This window comes from Plectropomus leopardus, chromosome 11 (assembly GCF_026936395.1).
Source record: "Plectropomus leopardus strain MGB_pleo_1.0 chromosome 11, ASM2693639v1, whole genome shotgun sequence".
Taxonomy (NCBI): Eukaryota; Metazoa; Chordata; class Actinopteri; order Perciformes; family Serranidae; genus Plectropomus; species Plectropomus leopardus.
This window is the reverse complement of record NC_142186.1, coordinates 33,886,361-33,908,941: the sequence shown is the minus strand read 5'-3', so window position 1 is coordinate 33,908,941 and position 22,581 is coordinate 33,886,361. Positions and strand designations below refer to the sequence as shown.

General features: G+C 39.6%; 1 protein-coding gene across 11 annotated transcripts in view; it reads right to left on the bottom strand.

The window, feature by feature from the left end:
* The window catches only part of mef2d (myocyte enhancer factor 2d), a 121,152-nt gene that overhangs the window by 28,685 nt on the left and 69,886 nt on the right, over positions 1-22,581 (bottom strand). For 6 of the 11 annotated variants that reach the window (XM_088084680.1, XM_042489858.2, XM_088084682.1 and 3 more), the window contains exons 4-6: positions 15,946-16,083; positions 6,467-6,701; positions 2,559-2,615 (exon numbers count right to left, since the gene is read on the bottom strand). In XM_088084680.1, the coding sequence (XP_087940806.1) occupies positions 2,559-2,615; positions 6,467-6,701; positions 15,946-16,083 (430 nt within the window). Of the gene's footprint in view, positions 1-2,558; positions 2,616-6,466; positions 6,702-15,945; positions 16,084-16,222; positions 16,358-22,581 lie in introns of all 11 variants that reach the window. The other 5 variants (XM_042489862.2, XM_088084681.1, XM_088084679.1 and 2 more) reach the window with 1 other exon arrangement.

The following is a 22,581-nucleotide window of genomic DNA, read 5'->3' as shown; positions in this document are numbered from 1 at the left end:
GCTGAGACAATACGTTTATCAAAGAGAAAATAGAAAGCAGAGAAAGTGTGTGTATTAGAGCGGGCTGCTGGCAGGATCTGTCCGGGCTAATGGGATTTAAGGGCAGAGCTCTGGCCAGTGTCAAAGTCACCTCTGAGGAGAGTCCTGTGCCAAGACAAGGGACAGTTGGACCGGAGGGGGGGGGCAGATTATTCCAGAGAGAGGACGAGGGGGAACAGCTGAGGGAGACAGGATGAGAGGGGGGAGGAGCAGTGGGTGAGGACAGGAGAGAGTGAAGCTGAGGAGCAAACTGCTGTCAGAGCTTTCAGCTCGGTAACGTTAACCCTTTAAAAACCACAGCTAATGACTTTGAGTTTCTGCCAAAATAAGTGGAGAAGGCAATCAGCAACTTAACAAGACATGGCCCCAAAAAATAAGCAAGAAATCTTTAAATAAAAAAAATTAAAAAATAAAAATAATGAAAAAATTAGCTGAAAATAAGCAATAAAAAAAATTTACATATATATATTAAGATTCGATTGATAAATAGATAGATAGATAAATAGTCATATAATGATAATAATAGTCATAATAGTCTTTTTTCAGGTGATTTTCTTGTATTCTTTTTTCAAATTATTTTTTCTTTAAATTTTTTTATCATAAACATTAGAAATTAGTGAAAAAGTACTATATATATGTGTTTATGTGTGTGTGTGTGTGTGTGTATTCTGTAACATCATTTTAAATACATAATTATAAGAGGTATAAATAATGTTTTCTGGACATTCAGTTATTTTTTCCCCCTTTTTTAGAACTAGTTTTCAGGTCTTTTTTCTTGTCATCTTTAACTAATTTCTTGCAGTGTGTTAAACATTTCTTATGGCTCACTGCCTTTTTCTCCATGTTTTCGAAAAAAAAAAAGTCAAACTGAAGTGAAAAAGTTTTCAAAGGGTTCAACATCTTGTAAAAGGCGTATGAACGCAGCACAAAAACAGTGATGTCGATCTAGGTTTCAAAGAGTTAAACTCTTGCTTTACTGACTCGAATATTTGGCTCCGGGCGGCACTTTCTACTCAAAGCAGCTGGTTTCCAGTTCAAGATGTGACGGACCAGTGAAAGTTTTCACCTCTGAATCATAAACCACATCTCAGACTTTCTGCGCTGATTCAGACACGTCTGCTGCTGAGCTCACAGACCCAACAATCGACCAATCACAGCTCTGTCTGCAGGCGGGCTGCGCCATGACAGCAAAAATAACAATCACAAGTTTTTACTGATATTTTGATTGATACTGAAATCACAGTTATTGAATGAGTATTTTATGTATCAGTATAAAGATTAACTTTAAAAAAAATTCAGTCTGAAGTCATGTCAGAATCATTCTAACATCAGATTGCTTCTAGAGTAACAGTCATTTTTAATAAAATTAACTCTTTGAAACCTGAGTGAATTGATTTAACTTCTCTCAAAAACATTGGATGAAAGTCAATACGCAATAAAAGAGGAAATGACCTAAATATTAGCAAGTAATTACTAAAAAGTACAAGAAATTACATGAAAATTTGAAAAAAAAAACCCCAACTAAACAAACACACAAACTCCCAGAAAAACATTAAAAAAAAAACAAAAAAGGAAATGACTTTAGCTCTTAAAACTTCTTAAAAAACATAACACTTCTAACACATAACACATAACACACGCACACACACAAAACACACATCAGTTTAAATATGAAACTATGATAATTATAATTATAGGTTTCCTCTGGCATTTCTCTTTTTACTAGTATCTTTAAAAATATTCTTCTGAAGTTGCTAATATTTTGTAATTTGTGGAACATTTCTTCCTAAGTTGCTCATAGCTTTTTTTTGCCAGTTTTCTTAGAGTTCAACTGTTAAATACTTGTGATGGCGTCTGAAAGTAGCACAAGAAAAGTTTTAAAGGGTTAAAAACAGACCACGAGCACTTCATTTAGTCGAGCAACTCTTGGTCTGGATTTCACGCGTTGGTTGACGGGAACAAACTGCGGAGCTCAGTTTCTGGTATTTGTACCAGCTGGCAGAAACCAGAACAAGGTCGGTAATATCATCAAACTCTGGAGATTATTCTCCAAAATTCTGGTTTCTGAGTCACAATCTGAAAACAACATCGACACAAAGCCGAGGAGCTCGCAGGAGTTTTTATGTAACTTTCTGTCAGTTTTGGTTCTTCTTTTCAGACTCTCTCGTGCTGTTTCTCTCTAACGACCTGAAACTCGCTCTGTTCTTTGGACTGTTTACAAGCAGCTTGTACTGTGACCCTCAGCTGTCGCCAGTCAACAGGTGCTTTTGTGTGTGTGTGTGTGTGCGTGTGTGTGTTGGAGTCAGTGTGTGAGTTGTGCACATGTGACCACCAGTTGCCACACATAAAATACTCTGCATCGCTGTGTCAGTAAATCAAGTCAAGTTAGATGAGAGCAGAACGAAGCATACTTGCAATGTGTGTGTTTGTGTGTGAGTGTGTGTGTGTGTGTGTATGTGTGTGTATCAATACAAACTGCAAAACTTAAGAGCAAGTAACAAAAAGTTAAGGTTACTTACGGACTGGACTCGGGCACGCTCCGTTTGAATTCCCCAGATCTCCTCCTAATAGAGCTCCTGTGGCAGAAGAACACGCCGTTAACATGAAATATAAACCCGTCCATTTTTATTAAATATCAAACAGTTATTCTGAACAGCACTAATCTGAAACGCTGCACATCCCATTCTGAGAAATATCATTAAATCAAGTGAGTCATTAAAAAAAAAGTGCCACTGCAATCGACTCTCTCTTCACTGGCTGAAGGATCATAATTGGTATCAATTCTGCATTACCACTTAATTTGTGAGTGCTGCTTTCACCGTGATACTTATGTCATATTTAGAGAGAAAAAATCATCAGGCTCATTTTGAATTGTGAAGAAGATGAATATTGTATTTGAAATACAGAACTGTTAAAACCTGAAGTGACATCAGTTTTCTCGTGCTGCTTTCAGAAGAGTTTCAATCTTAGGTTTGATTTCTTTCAAAATCATAAAAAAAGCAACTTGACAAGAAATGTCCCACAGATGGTAAAAACTGCTAGATTTAGAAAATTATTTTTTAAAAAGCTAGGGAAAATGACAGGAACTGCTCCAGTCGCAGTGGGATGTCGCACATGTCAGCACGCTGGACCGGGCTGTCGGACATGTCCGCGCATTGGACCGAGCTGTCGGACATGTCCGCGCGTTGGACCGAGCTGTCGGACATGTTCGTGCGTTGGCCCGGGCTGCCGGATATGTAATATCATTACAAAGCAGTCTCTGAAGTCCAAAGAACTCACTTTCCATCGCTACAAATTTGGCTGTTTCAGTGCTGTGGCTGTCAAACACTCAGCTGTTCAAGAGTCGTTCACTGCATTTGTTTCTCCGCGGTGCTATTCTTATTATCATTGGCTGTTCGTGTTGTCTGTCAAAACAAGGCTGCAATGTGTTCTATCAACGCTCAAATGACTACTTCTCATATTTCAACCAAGGAAAAGTTATTTTGTGATTGATGTCGTTATTGCCCAGCCCTACTTCCTTGTTTTTTTTGTTGATACAAATTTTCAGGTAATTTCTTGTATTTTCCCTATTTTTTTATCTTTTCTCAAGCAAACATTTTCTTTTTTTTGCGCTGACACTTATTTCCCAGAGTAAGTTTTTGGCTGAGGGGCAGAGAGTGGAGGTCATTAGGGGTCAGTGTAAAATATCTGGCTGGATGGACACATGGAAACACACCAATAATCAAACTCGATGAACCTGATCCCTCTCTTCTAATGTGGGATGCATTGCAGGGCAGAGCTGAGTATTTGCACGGCTGAGGTTATAAGGAGGAGGAGGGGGGTGGGGGGCGTCCATTACCGCCATGTGAAACCCTCTTGCCTCGGAGAACGGCATGTTATGAAAGATGCTGTAATGCATTTGTTGCGCGTTACATCACCTAATTCTGACTTACAATGAGATTACGCTGGTCGGAACAAAGCTTGATAAGTAACCTTGTCTGAGACGCAAAAATGGGGCACAAATCCTTTTAGTCAGAGGGTGAAGGATCGCCGTGCCACACAGAGGCAGCGGGCGCACGCAGGACTGCAGCCGCCTCCGTCCAAGAAGTGATGGATTTGCGTCATCAGGAGGCAGCATGCACTTATAAGACTGACAGGTACCCGAGTGTGGAGAGCGGACATCAATACACGACACACACTCACTTCTTTAGTCATTTTGCTGCCTGACGATTCAGATAAATTCTCTATTAAACGCTGCTGTTACACAAACTGTGTTTCTGCAGACAGAAAAATAATAAATGTTACTAATAAACAAAGGTCTTTGAAATAAAGTTGGTTATTATATTATCATAAATGTTTGATATCAGCACTTTGACATGTGGTGACAACACTAAACACTGGTCCCCACACTGTTTGTGCATTTATTTTAATATGTCAAGAGGAAGTTTCCAACACAAATTAATATGTTTCAAGAAAGGTTCAAGAAATATATGTTTTTGACATTTTTTTTTATTCTAGAGCAGCAACTGAAGTTTTTTATTTCAACATCATGAATAAAAAATATACCACATACTTATTTTAAGAAAATTAGACTTTTTGTGTTCAAAATTATTCTACTAAGACGGGGCTTCTTTTTTTGCAGTGTAAAATTTAAAAAGTTTTTGCACTTTTGTACGTGTATTTTTATGTATAAAATTTAAAGAATGTGTGGAAAGAAGAAATGATGCAGAGGTTAGCAACAAATCTGTGAAAAGTACAATATTACCTGAAAATTTGCCAAATAAATAAATAAATTTAAAAATAAAATAAAATATAATAATAATAATAATAATAATAATAATAATAATAAAAATAGTTTTAAAAAACTGTAAAATAAAATGATAACAAATAAATAGATACAAAATAATAAATAAAAGTTAAACAGAAAAAAACCAAGTAAGAAATGACCTGGAAATATGCTTTAAAATTATAATTATGATAATTATGAATATAGCTCACTGGACATTTTCCCTTAGAGTTGCAAAAAAAAAAAAGAAAAAGTCTTCTCTATCCAATAATTTCTTTTTTTGCATCTCATTTGTTTACTGTGCTGATAATACTGTCTTCTTTGGTGCTCACGGTTTCAGAAAAATTAACTTAATGACTGTTTGTGGAGAATCTCACTGAGCTAATATTTTGTTTCTGTACTGACAAAAGTTTAATAGATATTGGTATGCGTGATCTAAGCAGCTAACTAACGTTATCTCCAGCAGGTCGGTTTTATACATCCAAAGATCTTGTATAAAAATAACCTGCATGGTAACCATGGAAACCAGAGCAAGCCTCTAATAGAGACAGGCCTTTACTTGTCACAACGTGGAGCCACAGCGGGCTGGTTTAACCGGGACCAGACGTTTATCTGAAGTTTTATGCTATGCGTGAACGTATTTGCATGAGTGAATGTGCATGTGTATGTGTTAATGTGTGTGTGTACCTGTGTATGCATGTGTGTATATATACATATGATGGGGAACAAAATGTTACACTGATCTTTTCGTGGACGGCATAAAACTCATGTGATGTCAGTTTTCAGAGTACAAACAGGCCTGTGAGTCTAAAGACGGGCATGAAAAACCTCTCGTTTAAAATATCAAATTAACTGGAGTTTCTTCATGTTTTTGAAATTTGTCTCCACTTTGCTGTTTGCGTTCTCTGCAACAGAGCACCTGTCAATCAAAGCGTGTGGGCGGCTCTCTGAAGTCTTTTTCTTTCTGTTTTCTTTTGTAGAAGTTTGGAGTTTTTGTCAGAGGGGTTTTTATTCTTCCTCAATTTATGTCAAACTGCTTTCAGAAATGCAAAACTCATCAGCTGCTGAAGCATCAGGGTTTTTTTTTTTGTTTTTTTCCCAAGGAGAGTGCGACCAGATCTCTCCGCATTTAACCCTTTGAAACCTGGAGCGACATCCTTTTTCTTGTGTTTAATCTAGATGCCTTTCACAAATGTTATAATCTTTGAATCCTAAGCAAATTGATTTCTTTAAAAAACAAAGGGAAAAATGCAATGAGCTAATTGGTAAGAAATTTGTTTATTTAGACAAGAAATTAGCAGATTTAGAAAATGATTGAAAAAAAATGTAAAAATGGCCTGATCAAGTTCAATTTTTACTCACAAAAAAACAGTTAAAAGATATAGGAAAAGAAAAAAGACAATTATATTTCTAATTGTCATAATTACATGTTTCGCTTATTTTACGTAATCAGTTAATTTTCAAGCACTTTTCCAAGTCTTTGTTGTTTTTTTAAGAAATCAAGCCAATTTTTCTCAGGTTTCAAAGGGTTAAAACAAATATCTGAAAGCTTTACAGGATGTTTGGATCAGTCAGCTGCTCAGGGCATTGAATTTATTTCGATGAAAATGTGACAAACACACTGCGGAGCTGCACAGAGAGCAGTCCAGCTGTGTCTCTTACCTGCGCTGGCTGGTCGCTGTGGTAACCCTGGCGACACACTGTTCCTCTGCAGAGCTGGTTGCTGTGGCGACAGGAGGCGGGGGTCTGTGAGGGTGGAGGTGACGAAGGAGGTGGTGGTGACCAGGGCGCCGCCGGGGTTGTTGCTGAACTGGAGGGCCGCCGCCGCAGCCGCTGCATTCTGATTGGACACTGGCACGGTGACTGGCATGGAGAAGGTGGGCTGTGGGACTGTGGACTGGTGGAGAGACAGGAAGAAGGCGGGGCTTAGACCAATGTGCACCTGCCCACACACACACACACATTCACGCACACACACACGTATAAAGTGACGGACAGGTGATCAGTTAGTGATCAGCAGCAGAGCCGACGAGCCCGCAGGTGAAAATCACACAGTCACACCGACAAGAAGAGTCTTCCCAAAAACACTTTACACAGTTTAATAAAATATCATCTGTCCGACTCCAACGTGCTAATAAAGCATTCTGGTGCTAAAAACTGCAAGTTCAGTAAATAAAAGTGAACGCATCACCAGCACTGTCAATGTTGTCTCATCATTGTGGCTCAAAAATATATTTTGTTAAACAAATCTGCAGCTGTGCTGAAGAAATAATTTAATAATGGATTTTTTTTTCTGAATATAGGCATCAAATTACAAACAGTCTTTTCCAGTAACCTTTCTTAACATAAAAAACTAAATTCATACTTTAGCAAAGATTTTTCTACTTGTTAAAAGAAAATTTAACTTTTTGAGTCCAGGATTATTTTTTATAAGAAGAATATTTTTAATAAGGAGAGATTTCCGTCATTTTAAAAAGGAGGAAGAAATCAAACCAATATGCTCTGGTTTTTTAACGGTTAATGTCAAAATTACAGAAAAAAACTGTTAATGTCTGAAAAAAACTTTAACGAAGTTCATTTGCATTGAAAATACAACCATTTATGGGTTTTTTTTTCCTGAACTAAGGAGATATTCTACAAAATTAAAAGGATTTTCTTCAAAATATAAAAAAAAGAGTGTTTTGGAAATTAACTCTTCCAGCAAACAAACAAACACACACACACACACACACACACACACACACACACACACACACACACACACACACACACACACACACGCGCGCGCTCAGTTTTAGCATGCAAGGTGACTCGGTGGAAAGGCCAAAAAGCCGTGTTGCCTTTCACATGTCATGCCAGGTTAAAGTCTTGTCGCAGCAGCGGGTTATTGCGGCGGGTTATTGGTGACATTCCAGCTCCATCCCACCACCTCCACTGACACGCGCTCGTCACCGCCAGCGGCGGGAAACATCCTCCTGTGTGTGAGATCGCTCTCCGTCTCTAATATTCATTTCTCAACGTGTTGCAGGGCTCAACACCACCTTACTCCCCTGAGAGGAAACTAGGCTCTCTGCTACGTTTTTTACTCCTTTTTTACTCTTTAGACGGTCTGCCTCGTCACCCGAGTCGACCTCTGACAGCTGATGGCCAGACGGCTCCAGGTCCTGGAAAAATCAAGGCCAAGGACCTCAGGTTGTCCAGCCATCTGACCCATTTCACCCTGTTCCAGCTCCATCAGAGAGGAGGGCTCTATATATAGAATATGGGCCAGTGCTGCTGTACTCTGACTGCCGGGACCCAGTTTAACTCCGAGGAGGACGAGGGCACCTTCCTGTCCTTCATCTCTGCCTCTGACACCTGCGCTCATCTCTACCTGATGTTTTTGAAAAGTGAAAGGATGTGTGTGAGAAATATTTCTAATGTTGAAGAAATGCTGCCCTACCTTTGGAAAAGCTTCATATTTTTGCTGTTTTACAAACTTAGTAAACTTTTTTTATTGGTATTCTCTGATGAACAAAGCTGTTTATGGCCAATGTCCACTATATTTATGTGTCCACAGCGGGGACACTCAACAATAGCTTTTGTCTGGGGGCCACTTTTGCAAGATGACAGGCCAGGAGCCAGTCGCAACAGCCCTGTACATGTTTCTGGGATTTCTAGGACATTTCTCAGATTTTAGGACAGTTCTCAGATTTTAGGACAGTTCTAGGACTTTAGGACATTTCTACTATTTTAAGACATTTCTACTATTTTAAGACGTTTCTAGGATGTTAAGACATTTCTGAGGATTTTAGGACATTTCTAATATTTTTTACATTTTACATTTTAGGATGCTTAGGATTTTAGGACATTTCTATGATTTTTGGTTTGTTGGATTTTGGGACATTACTAAAATTGTAGAATGATTATGATTTTTGTATGTTTCTATGATTTTTGGACATTTCTCAGATTTTAGGACAGTACTTGAAGACATATCTAGGATTTTAGGATGTTTCTGTGAGTTTTGGACATTTCTAGGGATTTTAGGATGTTTGTAGGATTTTAGGACATTTCTCATATTTTAGAAAGTTTTTTTTGAGAATTTTAGGATGTTTTGGAACATTTCTAGGATTTTAGGACACACGCTGATGCTGCTGAACGCTGTGATGAACGTCACACCTGTTTTGTGTCCACGATGCCGGCATACTGTATAAAATCAAACATCGCAGCAACATGATGCTGTTTTTTTTTTGTTTCTGTGTAAAAATGTAACCCATGCCATCTCCATGTAAAAGGGACGACTAATTCATTTGAATTAATTAAACAGAATTTTACAGACTGAACACTGAGACACACGCACAGTTATAGATGCAGAAAACTGACATATTTTGTAAATTTTATTTCTAAATGAAGCACTGCTCTATCATAAAGGATATTTTATTGCTGAATTCCTTCAAACAGCAGCCAAAGAGCCTCCCGACTCTTCAGCTCTCTGAGGTTTAAAATCCAGCCGTCAGAGTGTGAAGAAGTGCGTAGAGGAGCGCGCACAGACGGAGCTGTACGGGAAGTGGTGACCGGGGCGGGTAACGACAGCAGCGAACAGCACTGCATCACTGCACACCGGCCAAGCAGAGGTTGGGGGGGGAGTGGGGGTGGAAATGGAGGGATGGATGAGGGGGTGAGGGGTTAGTGTGAAGGGGACGGAGGTGTGTAGACACAGAGCAGTCCACAGGAGACTTATCCTCACAGGACGCACTCTGTGTGTTTGCTGAAAAGGCATTTTGATACAACAGGAGGGAATCGAACCGTCACCTTCTGTTTGGACGAACCTCCAACATCAAGACAAACTGCTGTTTGCAATATAACCGACATATTATTATTAACATAGCGCCAAACAGAGATGTCCGTTTCTGTGTTTGCGGTTTTGACGGGCCGTCGTTTTTTTCACATGACAACTTCAGGGTGTTACTCAGCTGCTCTTTTAATTTTCTAATTTTTACGTTTTATTAATATACTTTTTAGTCCATCCTTGTAGTAACTTTATTTCGTGTTTTATATTGTTTGTTCTGGAGGAGTTGTATATTCTATTTTTGTGTTTTTGTTCCGTGTTGTCCGTCTGTAACTTTTGTTGCTGCCTGGACACTCATGAAAAAGACATTTTTAATCTAAAAAAGTTTCTTTCTAAATAAATAAATGGCTAATTTTTAAAAAAGACATGAAATACAGGGGTCTTTTTTATATAAAGCAGGTCTGGACTAAAGACTTTTAGTTTAGAGAGAAGCAACAATTCAAACTAATTTCCACCAATTCTAAACATGTGAAATATATTACAATATACTGTTTATTCAAAATTCTGAATAAATAAATTGATGAATAATAAATAAATATAGATATTTATAATAAAATGAAGAGTTTACATTTAACATCTTCACAGGTAATATATGACTTCTTTTGGGTCAATTCCAACATTTTTTAGGAAAAATAAAACAGCAAATGAAATGATTGTAAAAGGACTTCAGTCTTAGCAGCACCAGATGTAAAGCTTAATACAGTTTTTGTTCATTATTCATCAAATGAGTCACAGTGACGCTCTGATTACATCCTGTTTGTGTTGCCCATTGTGTCTAAAGAAGTTGGTAAAAAAAAGCTTTTATATTAAGAGCTCCTGACTGGAATAATTTACCTTGAAATATCCGTTCTTTGTCATTATTTCCCTCATTTTAAAAAAAGGTTCTTAGTCTGCGTGATTGTTTTTGGAAATACCGTCACTGTGTTTCTCTGTTTGGAGATTGATTGATTGGGTTCAGTCGAAGGTTGTACTCCCTTTTTGTTTTTGTTCGTTTGTTTTTGTCTTTTTTTAATGTTATGTCTCATAATGTCTGTTCTGTTCTCATTTGTTATATGAATGTTTGTTTTGGAGCCCCTCAAAAACAAAATGACGAATCTCAAGGGCTTTATAGAGGGCTAACATATTAACGTTTCTGTATAAATAGCATTTACAGAAAATACAATGAAACACTTAAATTAATAAGTTAATAAAGTGAAATATTATGATTGATTGTAAATACTCAGATTTTTTATTTTTTTGTGGCCTCCTTGCTGGAACTTTAGATTCATGACTGTTTTTTATTTATTTTTCTAGATTTATTTTGCATCAGTTTTATTTGTTAGAAACATCATCAGTCTCTCCTTATTCAGCTTGTTTTTGTGGCTTAAATTAATGAATTAATCATCAGTCGGGACAGATGCACATTGACATCCGATGATTTAAGAAATACTTCCTCTCAAACTTTTTTCTAATTCAGAGTATTTTGGACTCTTTATTGTAGATTATCTGCAGCCAACTTCTCCAGACAGCTCTGTTTTTATTCCTTTCAGTGAGTGATGGCCATAATTTGTTTTCAGACACTCCTCTGCAGGACCTCCATGACGGCGCCAGCCTCCCGTTGCTAGGAGATTGGTGACATAACCACAAAACCTCTTCTTCTCTAACTATGAATTTTAAATGTGTCCTCGCCCCGCTCTGCTCTGTGCTCCGCCGAGCATTAATCCGTGTTTCTGGCAAATTACAAGTGAATTTACATCTACCCACTCCAACTCCATTTAACACCGCACTCCTAATAGCAGACACGAGGGTTAATTGGGCGCCGCCCGTCATCCTGCAGATTCAACGCGGAGTCCAAGAGCCCGAGGAATAAAAAACAAGAAGCTGTTCGGTAAATAATTGACTAGGAGCTTCGCTGGAGCTCGTGTGAGGCAGCTGGAGACCTGTCCTGCGTGAAGCTGAACCTGTTCGGCCTCAGCGGAGCTCTCCAAACATGGCCACGTTTCCTGGATGCAAAATCACAGAGTTGAAGTGGCGGCCTACTTTCCCTCTCCCCCCCGTCATCCTGGAAACCTTTGAAATTTAGTTTTTCTTATTCAACCTCCTGATTGTCACATCGTGTTTGTTTAGCAGCTGTGGATCTAAACACAGAAGCAACGTAACTGAATGTTTGGTCCAAACTTGGTCCGAACAGCTGAGCAGTAAATTAGTTTTAGGGGTTTAAGGTCATTTTCTTCATTAAAAAACTTTTCAAAAATCTATTTTCAGATAATTTTCTTGTACTTTTTACTCATTTCTTGTTTATTTTTGTTTTTCTTTTGTTGCTCATTACCTTCGTCCCGTGTTTTTTAAAAACACTTTGATCAGATTTCAAAGCGTCGAAAAGCTCTTTATTGGTTATTCTTTGTGAAAGCCAAAAATGTAAAAAAAAAAACATAATAAAAAAATTAAAATGATAAAATGTGCAGCTCAGGCAGCATTTGCAAGTTTCATGTTTTGCATCCACACGGAGCCTCTGCAGCAGACGCTCAGGACGCTCAGCTCTTTGCTGGCGGGTGCTGCGGAGCGACTTGTTAAAGGACGAAATCTATTTCTCATTCAATTTCCCGACCCAGACTCTCAGAGCCAGAACAGGATCAAACCAAAGACCCTCCGGTAAAAAAATAAGTGTCCTGCCCCATCTCCCTCGCCGCGCTCTCCCTCGCCGCGCTCTCCCTACCTCAGGAGGTGTTTTAGTACAAGTAGGATTAAGCGTGTATATCCAAGCCCCCTAGCTGTCATGCTGCGGATTATGATGCTGAGGGAGGAGTGCTGCTGGATGCCTCCGTGTTTCTGCTGCTGCCCACTGAAAGGTGCGCCGGGCGAGGCGGGCGGCCCGAGAGACTGACGGGAGGGGGTGGGGTTTGGTGGGAGGGGGCACTACCTGCTGACGGTGTTTGGTGCTGCGGCTCTCCAGAGGAGGCAGACTGAAATCAGTTTTTGTGGAAAGTTGAGAGGCAGCTTTTTTTTTTTTTCCAGAAGAGACAGTTTGTGGAAACTGGACTTTAAATGCAGGGACACTCAGCTGGCTTTGACTGGGGGACACTTTTGTGAAAAGACAGAAGGCCAGGGGCCAGACGCACCGGCCCCAAAACACGCTGCTAAGATTTTAAGACATTTCTAGGATATTAGGACATTTCTAAGATTTTAGGACATTTCTAGGATTTTATCATGTTTCTAGGAATTTAGGAAATTTATCAGATTGTGGGACATTTCTTGGATTTTAGAACGCTTCTGGGATTTGAGGACATTTTAAAGAATTTGGGGCATTTACAGGTTTCTAGGACATTTCTTAGATTTCAGGACATTTCTTGGATTTTAGGACATTTCTCAGATTTAGAATAATTTTTGGACATTTCCATGACTTTAAGATGTTTCTAGGATTTGGGGATACTTCTATAATTTTTGGGCATTTCTAAGATTTTAGGACATTTTTTAAAATTCTGGAACACTTCTGGGATTTTTGGACATTTCTTGGATTTTAGGACATCTCTCTGATTTGAGGGCACTACATTTGTAGGATTTTAGGACTTTTCTAAGATTTTCAATTCTTAATATTATTTATGTGATGTTTTTATCTTTTAAAGCAAAAAGCAAAAAGAAAGTGGTGACAGCAATCTGACATCGTATAGTGGTGGACTTTGTGATATCGGAAAATACCGTTGTCCAAAGAATCAATATGATATCCTATTGTGATGAAACTGGTGATTTACACCCTGACTGCTAACAGCAACTTTTTAAATCTCCCGCTCTGAGTCGCACACACAGCACAGTGTAAACTGTCACACCGGTGCAGTCCACGTCCTTATCACGCAGACGTTTTTTCAGTCAGAGTCGAGACAGCTCTGTCCTCCCATTCCTCCATGAAGGTAAAAGATGATCAGAAGTATCAGAATAAAACCAGTCACTGACACTACCTGCCGTCCGTGTTTCCAGGACTAACCACTGCCCACCTCCCAGGTGACCAATCACAGGAGCCGGCCGCCTGGACGAGGGGCCCTAACCTGAGTGCGACTCATTAAAGTGACATTAATGGTATTATTGAGCGCGGAGGAAAAAATGAATCACGGAGAAACTGGCTCGGGAACGGAGTGGTAAAAGGTGCTTGGCGGAGCGCCAGGCAGCAGGCAGAACCTGGATCCTGTCAGGAGCTGCAGGAGCGCCGCGACCGAGGCGACCTCAGTCAGACTGTGAATGAGGAGCACTTAAAACCTGCGTCGTGTCAGGAGCTGGTGCACACACCGTGTGTGTGTGTGTGTGTGTGCACTTACACACTCGTCTCTTTAGTGTTGCTGAGCGTTACACAACCGCTGCTCCAAGGCACGCTCCAAACGTGTTGATTATCACCATAAAACATGATTTCCCCTCGTGATACCGGTTGCCATGCCAACGTCAGTGAAAACTGAGGCCTTCGTTAGCACTCGTCTCCTCTGCTGTTGATTCTGAGCGCCAGTGAAGTTGCAGAGGCATCAGAAACAGAGTATTAAAGCCGTAATCCTCCTGAGGCTCCTCGCTGTGATGACTGGAACTCCAGGTGAATAACCGCAGTGACGCATCGCTGCTGTTACGCGGCTTTTTTCTGAGGATTTCTGACTCACACGTAGTTATACATAGTTCCTTTTTTTATTAAAATAAGATATGAAACCTGTCAGGAGGATGTGTGGAAGAGTTTCCAGTTTTCACACATTTCAAAAAATCATCTAACTTGCCTAAAAAAAGTTGTGACTCTTAATTTTTTTTAGTGGAAACTTTGTAAATTTGTATAAACTTTATGCAACTTCATGTTACTCCTTAGTCTTGGAATTTTGATAAATTATTTTATCAATTTTTATTTTTATGTTTTAAATAGTAAGTCATGAGTCATTTTTGGCTTCTAACCTCTCCTGCACAGTGTTTAATTTGAATAATTTTCTATTTTTTTTTGTCTTTTCTATCCAAATAAAAACTTAACTAATAACATAATGTGAGTAAAAATAACAAAACTTAATTCATCTGTGTCAATTAACATAATTTCTGCCTGAGAATAACTGTTAGAATAACTTTAATCAGCAAAAAATGACTCTACGTTACTTCACGTCATTTGTCATCCTTTAATTGATAAACAGCAAAAATGACAAACTGTGGCTGTAAAACAGAAAGTATCGACCACAGCTGAGATTTTTGTTTTGTCTATTTATTTTGTTTCAATTGTTGCTGAAACAAAATGTTTTAAACAGTCTGCATAAAGAGTTTGACCTGCAGCTGACCGGAATAATCATTCCTATTCATTATTTTATTTTTTGGCATCATTTTCATTAGAATTGTTCTGAATCTGCCTTAAACTTGTGAAATATTCTGCAAATGTTTGTCATGTTCTGACAATAAATAAAACTTTGAACCAGTTTGGTTTCCTGAACTTTCACTCCGGAGCAAAAATCTGCCCCTAAACTCTGAGGAAATATTATTTGACTTTTTTACTGATTATTTGAACTGAATGAGACCGATGTCTGATATATGGAACTGATATGTATTTACATTAAAAATGAAAATATCCAAACTCCAAAACAAAGCAAAAAAAAATAAAATAAGTAATGTAAAAATAAAAATGTAAAAAAAGTAATGACCTGCCTGAGGAGAATCACTGACTTTTTATAGACTTTTACGTGATGTTGTCTTTCAATTTAATTTTGATTTTAATTTTGTCTTTTAATTTTAGCTTTCAAATTTAGCTTGTTACTTATCTTTTATTCTTAGCCCTGGTCCTGCTAATTATTATTATTATCAATGTTTTGTGTCTTCTACCTTTTTTTTTGTCACCACATTTTTCTATTATGTGTCTGCCTCGAATCTCCGGTTTAATTCTGCCTTGATTCTTGTCCGTTCGGCATTATTGAACTTCAGTTGTTTTATTAACTCACTTGTAGCACTTTGTAAAATGAGTTTTTAAAGGTGCTTTAAAAATAAAGTTATTATTATTGTTATTTTTCATCAATTTCTGACCAAACTGAGGAAACAGAGAAATTATCTGCAAATTCACTGGTACTATATAAGAATTAGCTTAATTATCGTTTGAAAAGTCGTCGCTCAGTCACACACCATCGGGGAGAGGGTGGGGGGGGTTGTGGGTGGTGATTTGGTGGGTGGGGAGGTGCTGTTGGCAGGAGGTGAAGTGGAGGAGGTGAAGGGGTGGGGGTGAAGGCGAGTGCTCTGTGAGTAGTCAGGTCGCCACGAGCAGCCGAGAAGCTGCGGCGGTCCACGCAGCGGCAGCAGCAGGAGGAGGCGGGGTTACACAGGGGAGGGTGGGGGGGGCGGTACTCACTGACAGCCTATAGTTCTGCATCATTTTATCAAACTCCTCGTCAATTTTTTTGTATTTCTCCTCAGTGCGGGGGGTGAGGGAGAAGGGCTCCTCGGGGTCTGGGCTCTCAGAGTCCCGGTGCTCTTTCTTGTTCAGAGCCTTCGTTCCCCAAAACCAGAGAAGAAGAGGAAGAAGAAGTAGAGGGCAGACGGAGAGACAGAGAGGTAGATAGAGACAGAGAAGAAGAAGAAGAGAAAGAGCAGGTTAGATAAGGTGCTGGAAGTGTGACGGTACTCACGCCGTAGCGTTTGAAGAGGCTGTCCAGGTCCTCGGTCTTGCGGTACTTCTCTTCGTTTAGCGGGCTTTGGTCGATGGAGTCGTCTCCGTCGGGCTCTGGGCTGTTGCAGCCGTTAAAGCCTTTCTTTCGCAACGTCTGAAGCGGTCAGAGAGGGGTAGAGGAGGAGAAGGAGGAGGCACATTTACATTTCATTTTCATGCACATTCTGGGTTTCACCACTTTCTAAAGACCAACGGTCAGACACAGTTTTACTTTTCCAGGACTTTTTCAGGACTTTCCATGACTCTGAGGAGAATTTTCACGATCATACATTCTCTAAAAAAAACGTTGATACTACTTACCTTTTTTTGTTACGATATAATAGCTTTTAAAATATATATGAATTTGAAAAAAAAATGAATTCAGAACAGGATTATAAATGAATATTTTAATATAACTAAGGGACTGTTTGTCATTATAAGAGGGGAGGGGAGGTGCAAAAAGGGGAGGCTTGTCAAAAATTTTTAAGTATGGGGAAGGACTTATTCTTTATTTTGGCTTAAGGGGAGGGGCATACAGCTTTAAATGGAAATATTTTAATTTAATTTTACTCCTGATTTTTTAAGGAAACATGCCTTCCAAACCATGTTTTCTTTTTTTTTTTCCTTTCAAAATTTTTGGCCATTTTTGAAGAAAATTTCTGGCAATTTTAAAGAAAAATGTAGAAGATTTTAAAATAGATTTTTTGGCAATTTTCAGACTTTTAAAGATTTGATTTGATTTTTTTTATTTTGGGCAATTTTTAAAGAAAAAAAAAATCACAAAAAATGACAACAGTGGTCACAGCCAGAAACTATAAAAAAACAGTTGTTGGATTAACACATTTCTGATGGTCCTTGAACACATCACATGCTTTGGGAAAACAATTCCAGGACTATTAAATAACCTTCATGGCATATTAATATTTCTAAATCTTTTCCAGGCCTGGAAAGCTCTAATTGGAAATCCCATGACTTTTCCTGTTTTTTCATGACCGCAGGAACCCTGAAAGACATTTTTTCTGAAGCCATTTTCATTTCACACAAACACAAATGGCCATCCTGATTGCAGCGTATCCGCTGACTCCCACACTCTTCATTGTATAAAGATGAAGCCATAAAACTCAGATGAAGCAGTTTGACCCCGGCGATGACACTCGAGGAGGCTTTTTCTCTCGCAGCGGATTTGAGTAGCAGAAAAAGGGGTCTTGCAGAAAAAGCGCGGTCTTAACCTCTGATTGTCTTCAATCGATTTCTGAGGTCAACGATCGTGACACCTGCCGCCCCCGTGAAAGCACGCCGCTACCACCGACTCTGCACCCGCTCACCCAGCAGGTGCTCTTGGGAAGTCATGGATTAAAAGGGGTGAAGAAAACAAAAAATCCAAACGGAGAAGGAATGAAATGAAAGGATGGTGTAAAAAAATGGTGCTGCCTGCGAGAAACTAAACCTGAGGCGCATGTCAGGCGACACACTGAGGCATCACACCTCCGAACACACGCTAATCAACAGTGTTGGTAATTGGTGTGAAGCTTTGCTCTGAGGAACGAGGCTGAGCGAAAGCTAAAGGGTAATGGGTGAGTTAGGAGTCGCGCGGCGGTGTTAGCGCTGGGCTAACGGCAGTCAGGTTGTGACAGTGTTAGCACACTTTGAAAAGGGCGAGAAGAGAAAGAGGGAGCGTGGAGGAGAGCGAGAGAGGCTCTTATTTTGAGAGGATTCTGCTAAACGAGATTTGCCGTTAAGTAGCTTTGCCCGGTGGGCCCCTGACCACACAGCCAAGCAGATAGTTCCTCGCTGCAAAAACTGATCTGAAACTAGAGCTGGAGAGCCGTCTGCGCTCCAAACACAAGCTTTAGCCCTGAAGAAAAAGAGGAAGAAAATCCCTCTCTCCAAATCTATCAGTGAAAAAGAAAAGGACTGTACACTGCAAAAAAAAAAAAAAAATCAATTTATCAAAACTTTTAAATCTGCCGCTGAAATCCTGATTGTCTTCACCCTTTGAAACCCTTAGAAAATTTGCTCGATTTCTTTAAAAAAAACATGCAAAGCAGGCAATCAGCAACAAAAAAGATGCAAAAATAAGCAAGAAATTAATATAAAAATTACAAGAAAAATACCTGAAATAAAAGAAAACAAACAAAAAAAGTAAATGAACAAAAACATTAAAAAAGACCTGTAATAAGAGCTAAAATAATAATTTAAAAAATGTAATAATAACAAGATTTTCTGATAATTATATAGCTATCTTGGTATTTATCCTAATTTTTGGATTCTCTCCCTCTCTTTTAATCTAATTCTCAGGTCATGTTTTTGTCACCTTTTGCTTTTCTTTTGAAATGTTTTTGAAAGAAATGCTCTGCAAATCATTTCCATTTAAGATTTTTTGCACATCCTTGGCTGCAAAATCAACACTGGGCAGGTTTCAAATAGCAAATATAAAATATACCCAACAGAAACACATCAATTTTGAAAAACGTTTTTACGCTGACATGAAGTGGTATTTCAGGTGATTAGAACTAAAAACTAAATACTGAAATACTGATTTCTTTTTTATTCCAGTGTATGATTTCACAGATCCATACGAAACAAAGTACTAAAAGTTCTCAAAGTACCCAGTTTTTAGGTTGTATTTCAGGCGATTGCAAAAAGCCATATTTGTCCTAACTGCAATGGAAACACTTTCTTAGTTTTAAAAAAAAAAATCAAGATATCAAGATATATATTGTGTATCGCGATATAGCCTAAAATTAAAGCCTTTAAAATTATTATTTTAAAGACATATCGCCCAGCCCTAGAGTATATGTTTGAAAAGTATTAGTAAAAATGTAAAGGATAGATAATTTCTTGCTAAAACTAGAAAAAAAACACAGATTTTTGTCTTTGAGGGTTGACAGAAACATATGAAAAAGATTTCTTTTTAAAGTGTATGACTCCATAGATCATCCATACGAAACAAAGCAGTCTGAGATCATATTCAATGCTCGACACACCCTCTAATTTCTTTAATTAATGATGCCGTGTCAAGTGTGACTGCAGTCTGGTGGTGGTCTGATTAAAACACAAGTTCCACGTCTCCCACTGCGCACAATCAACTGCTAAGTGAGGATGATTCAACTCCGTGAAATCCCGCCTCGGAAGCGGAGCCGGCGGGAGCTCGTACCTGCGAAACCCCGAGGAGGAGGAGGCAGAGCTTCTTTTAATTTGGGATGAATTAGCCTTAAATCCTCCAAACAGGTGAGGGCAGGAGGCTAATGACGCCACTTTGGATGTCGGGGTAAAAGAGACTTTCAGTTTTAATAACAATAGCGCTCTTTGATATGAATCTCATTAAAACTGGAAGCCGTTATTATTATCGCAGTGTCAAAGCGGCGTTTTATCTACCCACAGAAACGGGTTATTAGACAGATTTGTTCCAACACGGAGACAGTCGCCTGATTCAGCTGTTCAGTCTCACCAGAACAAGTCAGTGCTCTGATCTGCAGCTTAATGCAAATTTTTACGCACAGGAGCCGCCGCCACTGCGCTTTGTTGTCCACAGTTCATAGAAAACACACTCGGCGTGCAGATATGTGTGTGTTCTGACCTTAAGAAAAAAGAATGAAAGAACCAGAGAACCAAAGAAGAAATTAAATGAATAAAAATACAAGATGACAATGAGAGCATGTGACAGAGGGCTGCGAGGAGGACGTGATGGAGGCGTGGACCTCCTGCCCCCCCGCTGTCAGGACACAAAGAGATAAAGAGCCGACAGACAAAACTGTGCTGACACCAGAGCCATGTTGGTGCATCGATCACATGCACACAAACACACACACACACACACACACTACTGTACTTGAATATTTGTGAGGACTGTCAGTGACATACTTCTGCACAACAAACAAGAGATGACCCAAAAATATACAAGGATGAAGCTGCCTGAAAAATTAGCAAAATAAATAAATAAAAAATAAAACAAAAAAGTAAAAAAAACAATTTAAAAAAAGAAATAAAAGGAAAAAGAGAAAGTAATTTTTTTTTCTCTGTTACATAGCTTTAAATATATAATTAAGAGAATTACAAATATTTTTTCTGGACATTTTACCACCATTTTTTAAAAATAATTTCTAAGCTAATTTTCAGATCATTTCAGATCATCGAGTTTTCCTGACCTTTCTTGCCAACTTCCTCATTATGTTTTTTTCCTTTGTTTTTCAGAGGTTTAATTCGTAGTGAAAGGCATCTGAACGCAGCACAAGAAGATTGATGTCGATCCAGGTGTTAACATTTTGGATGAGTTGCCATCTTGGAACAGGTATCCAGTTCCATGAGCACATCTATATGACACTGTGTTTGCGGCAGACACTTTGGGTACTAATGTCACCTTTCATCCACATTTTATCTGTGGCTGCTCAGGTGCGTCTCAGCTGCTGCTCAGCTGCGGCACATCTAGAAAAACGCATGCGTGCCAGTTTTTTTCCATGTGTCGCGCAGTTATCAGTGAAAATAGATAGTGAAAATTGAGTTTTAATGGTCATACTGACTTTATGCGTCCTTTTACTGCAGTTTCAACATCTTTGTACTACGACGGGGCGTTCCTCTGTTTGAGCGACTCGCGGTTTGAGGCTCTGTCTTTTGTTTTGCTCACACATGTTTTTATTGATCTACTGAACTGCTGTGTGACTTTTTGTGGTTTTATGCGAGTCTCATGAGCGTGAATGCTTTTTCGTGTTGTCGGAGCCCCCTGCAGGAGGCAATTTTCTGTCACGATGTGACAGACAACTAGGTTTTTTGAATCTTTGGACCTTATCGGTCCCAGACTTAAGGAAACACAAATACATCTTTTTTACTCAAACTTTCCTGTTTCTGTTTCACAATAAAAGCCCTCCGACATCGTTCCTGTAGACATTATCCCATCAGTTGTTGATACTAGGCATTTTTTTGTGAAATATTTGCAGGACCGTGATGTTGAAAATGCAGGAAGCTTGCAAGGCTTCATAAGTGAGTGGAACATGCCTGCAATGGTAGCACTGTAGCGTTGCAGCATCAATGCTGCCAGGGCAAAGGCGCAGCATTTCAGCGAGGTTGCTGTCACGTGGCGTTCACACATGCAGTGTGTTTAAGGTATTACTGCTGTTTGACGGTGCGCAATGTCACTCCATCACCCCAAATCTATGGTTATGGTGTAATGTGTAACGTTAGGATAAGGCAACTAAAACACTTGAGAAAAACTTAAGAAAAGATGGTTCATAAACAATTATTGTAGGTCTCGAAAGGGATGTGACCTCGACATGAAAGTCTCGATCCATCTGCCACCCTGAGCTCCTCACTCTTACATCCCGCCCACGTCCTGCATCGACTCAAAACGCTCGTATGAGATATAAATCATGAAGCGCAATCATCCAACACGGACGAAACTCCTCAGATTTTAAAAAATCCTTTTGAGGAGCCGACGGTCAAATTAAATGTCCTCGCTTTACAACAGCGTCCCCACGCTCAAGGTCCTTTCAGCACCGTCTCCAAGTTCGTGCACACACACACACAAACACACACTTGATACATTTTTTGGGGGGGATCTCTCACTTTCTCTCTGTCATGTAAACACAACTGATATTTTGTGAACATTTACAGCGCAAACACGGGCATCTTTCCCTTTTTCTCACTTTCTCTTTGTTTTTCTGCTCCAACATTTTGTGTGAAACTACAATACAGACACACACACACACACACACACACACACACACACACACACTTTAGTCCACTGATCAGCTTGTCTCTCAGTCAGTCAGCCATCTGTTCACCTGTCCGCCGCCTCTCTCGCTCTCGCTCTCTCTCTCGCTCTATTGTGTTGCCAGGGTAAGAATACCCTGCAGAGCGCCACGCCGGCCTCTGACTGGCTGGGGCTGCTGACAAGCCCCGCCCCTGCCTCCCTCCCTTCCTTCCCCTCTGGCTCGTTGGCTCGCCCACCCGCCTGTCCGCCCGACCTCTGTTTCCAGCTCTCACTGCTGCTCTCGTCTCTGCGTCTCTCATCTCTCGGCCCACCTCCTCTAACGCGGCACTCTCTCTCTCACATAAAAGTGCAAAGTCTCACACTCGTCCTTCTGTGTTTTTCGCCCTGAACATCTCTCCCTCTTTCTGTAACGTCTCCATATGCGAGTCTCCCCAGTCGCCCATTTCCTCTCATCCGTCTTCTCTCTCTCATCTTTTTCCCACCACTCTCTCTCTCTGCGTCCTCTTTTGCCCTCCTCTCTCTCCTGACCTGTTCCCAAAGCCTTCATATTTTCTATTTTCTCTCCCTCTTTCTCTCTCCTCCGGTTATCAAACCTCCATGAGAAACTCCGAGAAAAATCAGAAATAATAAAA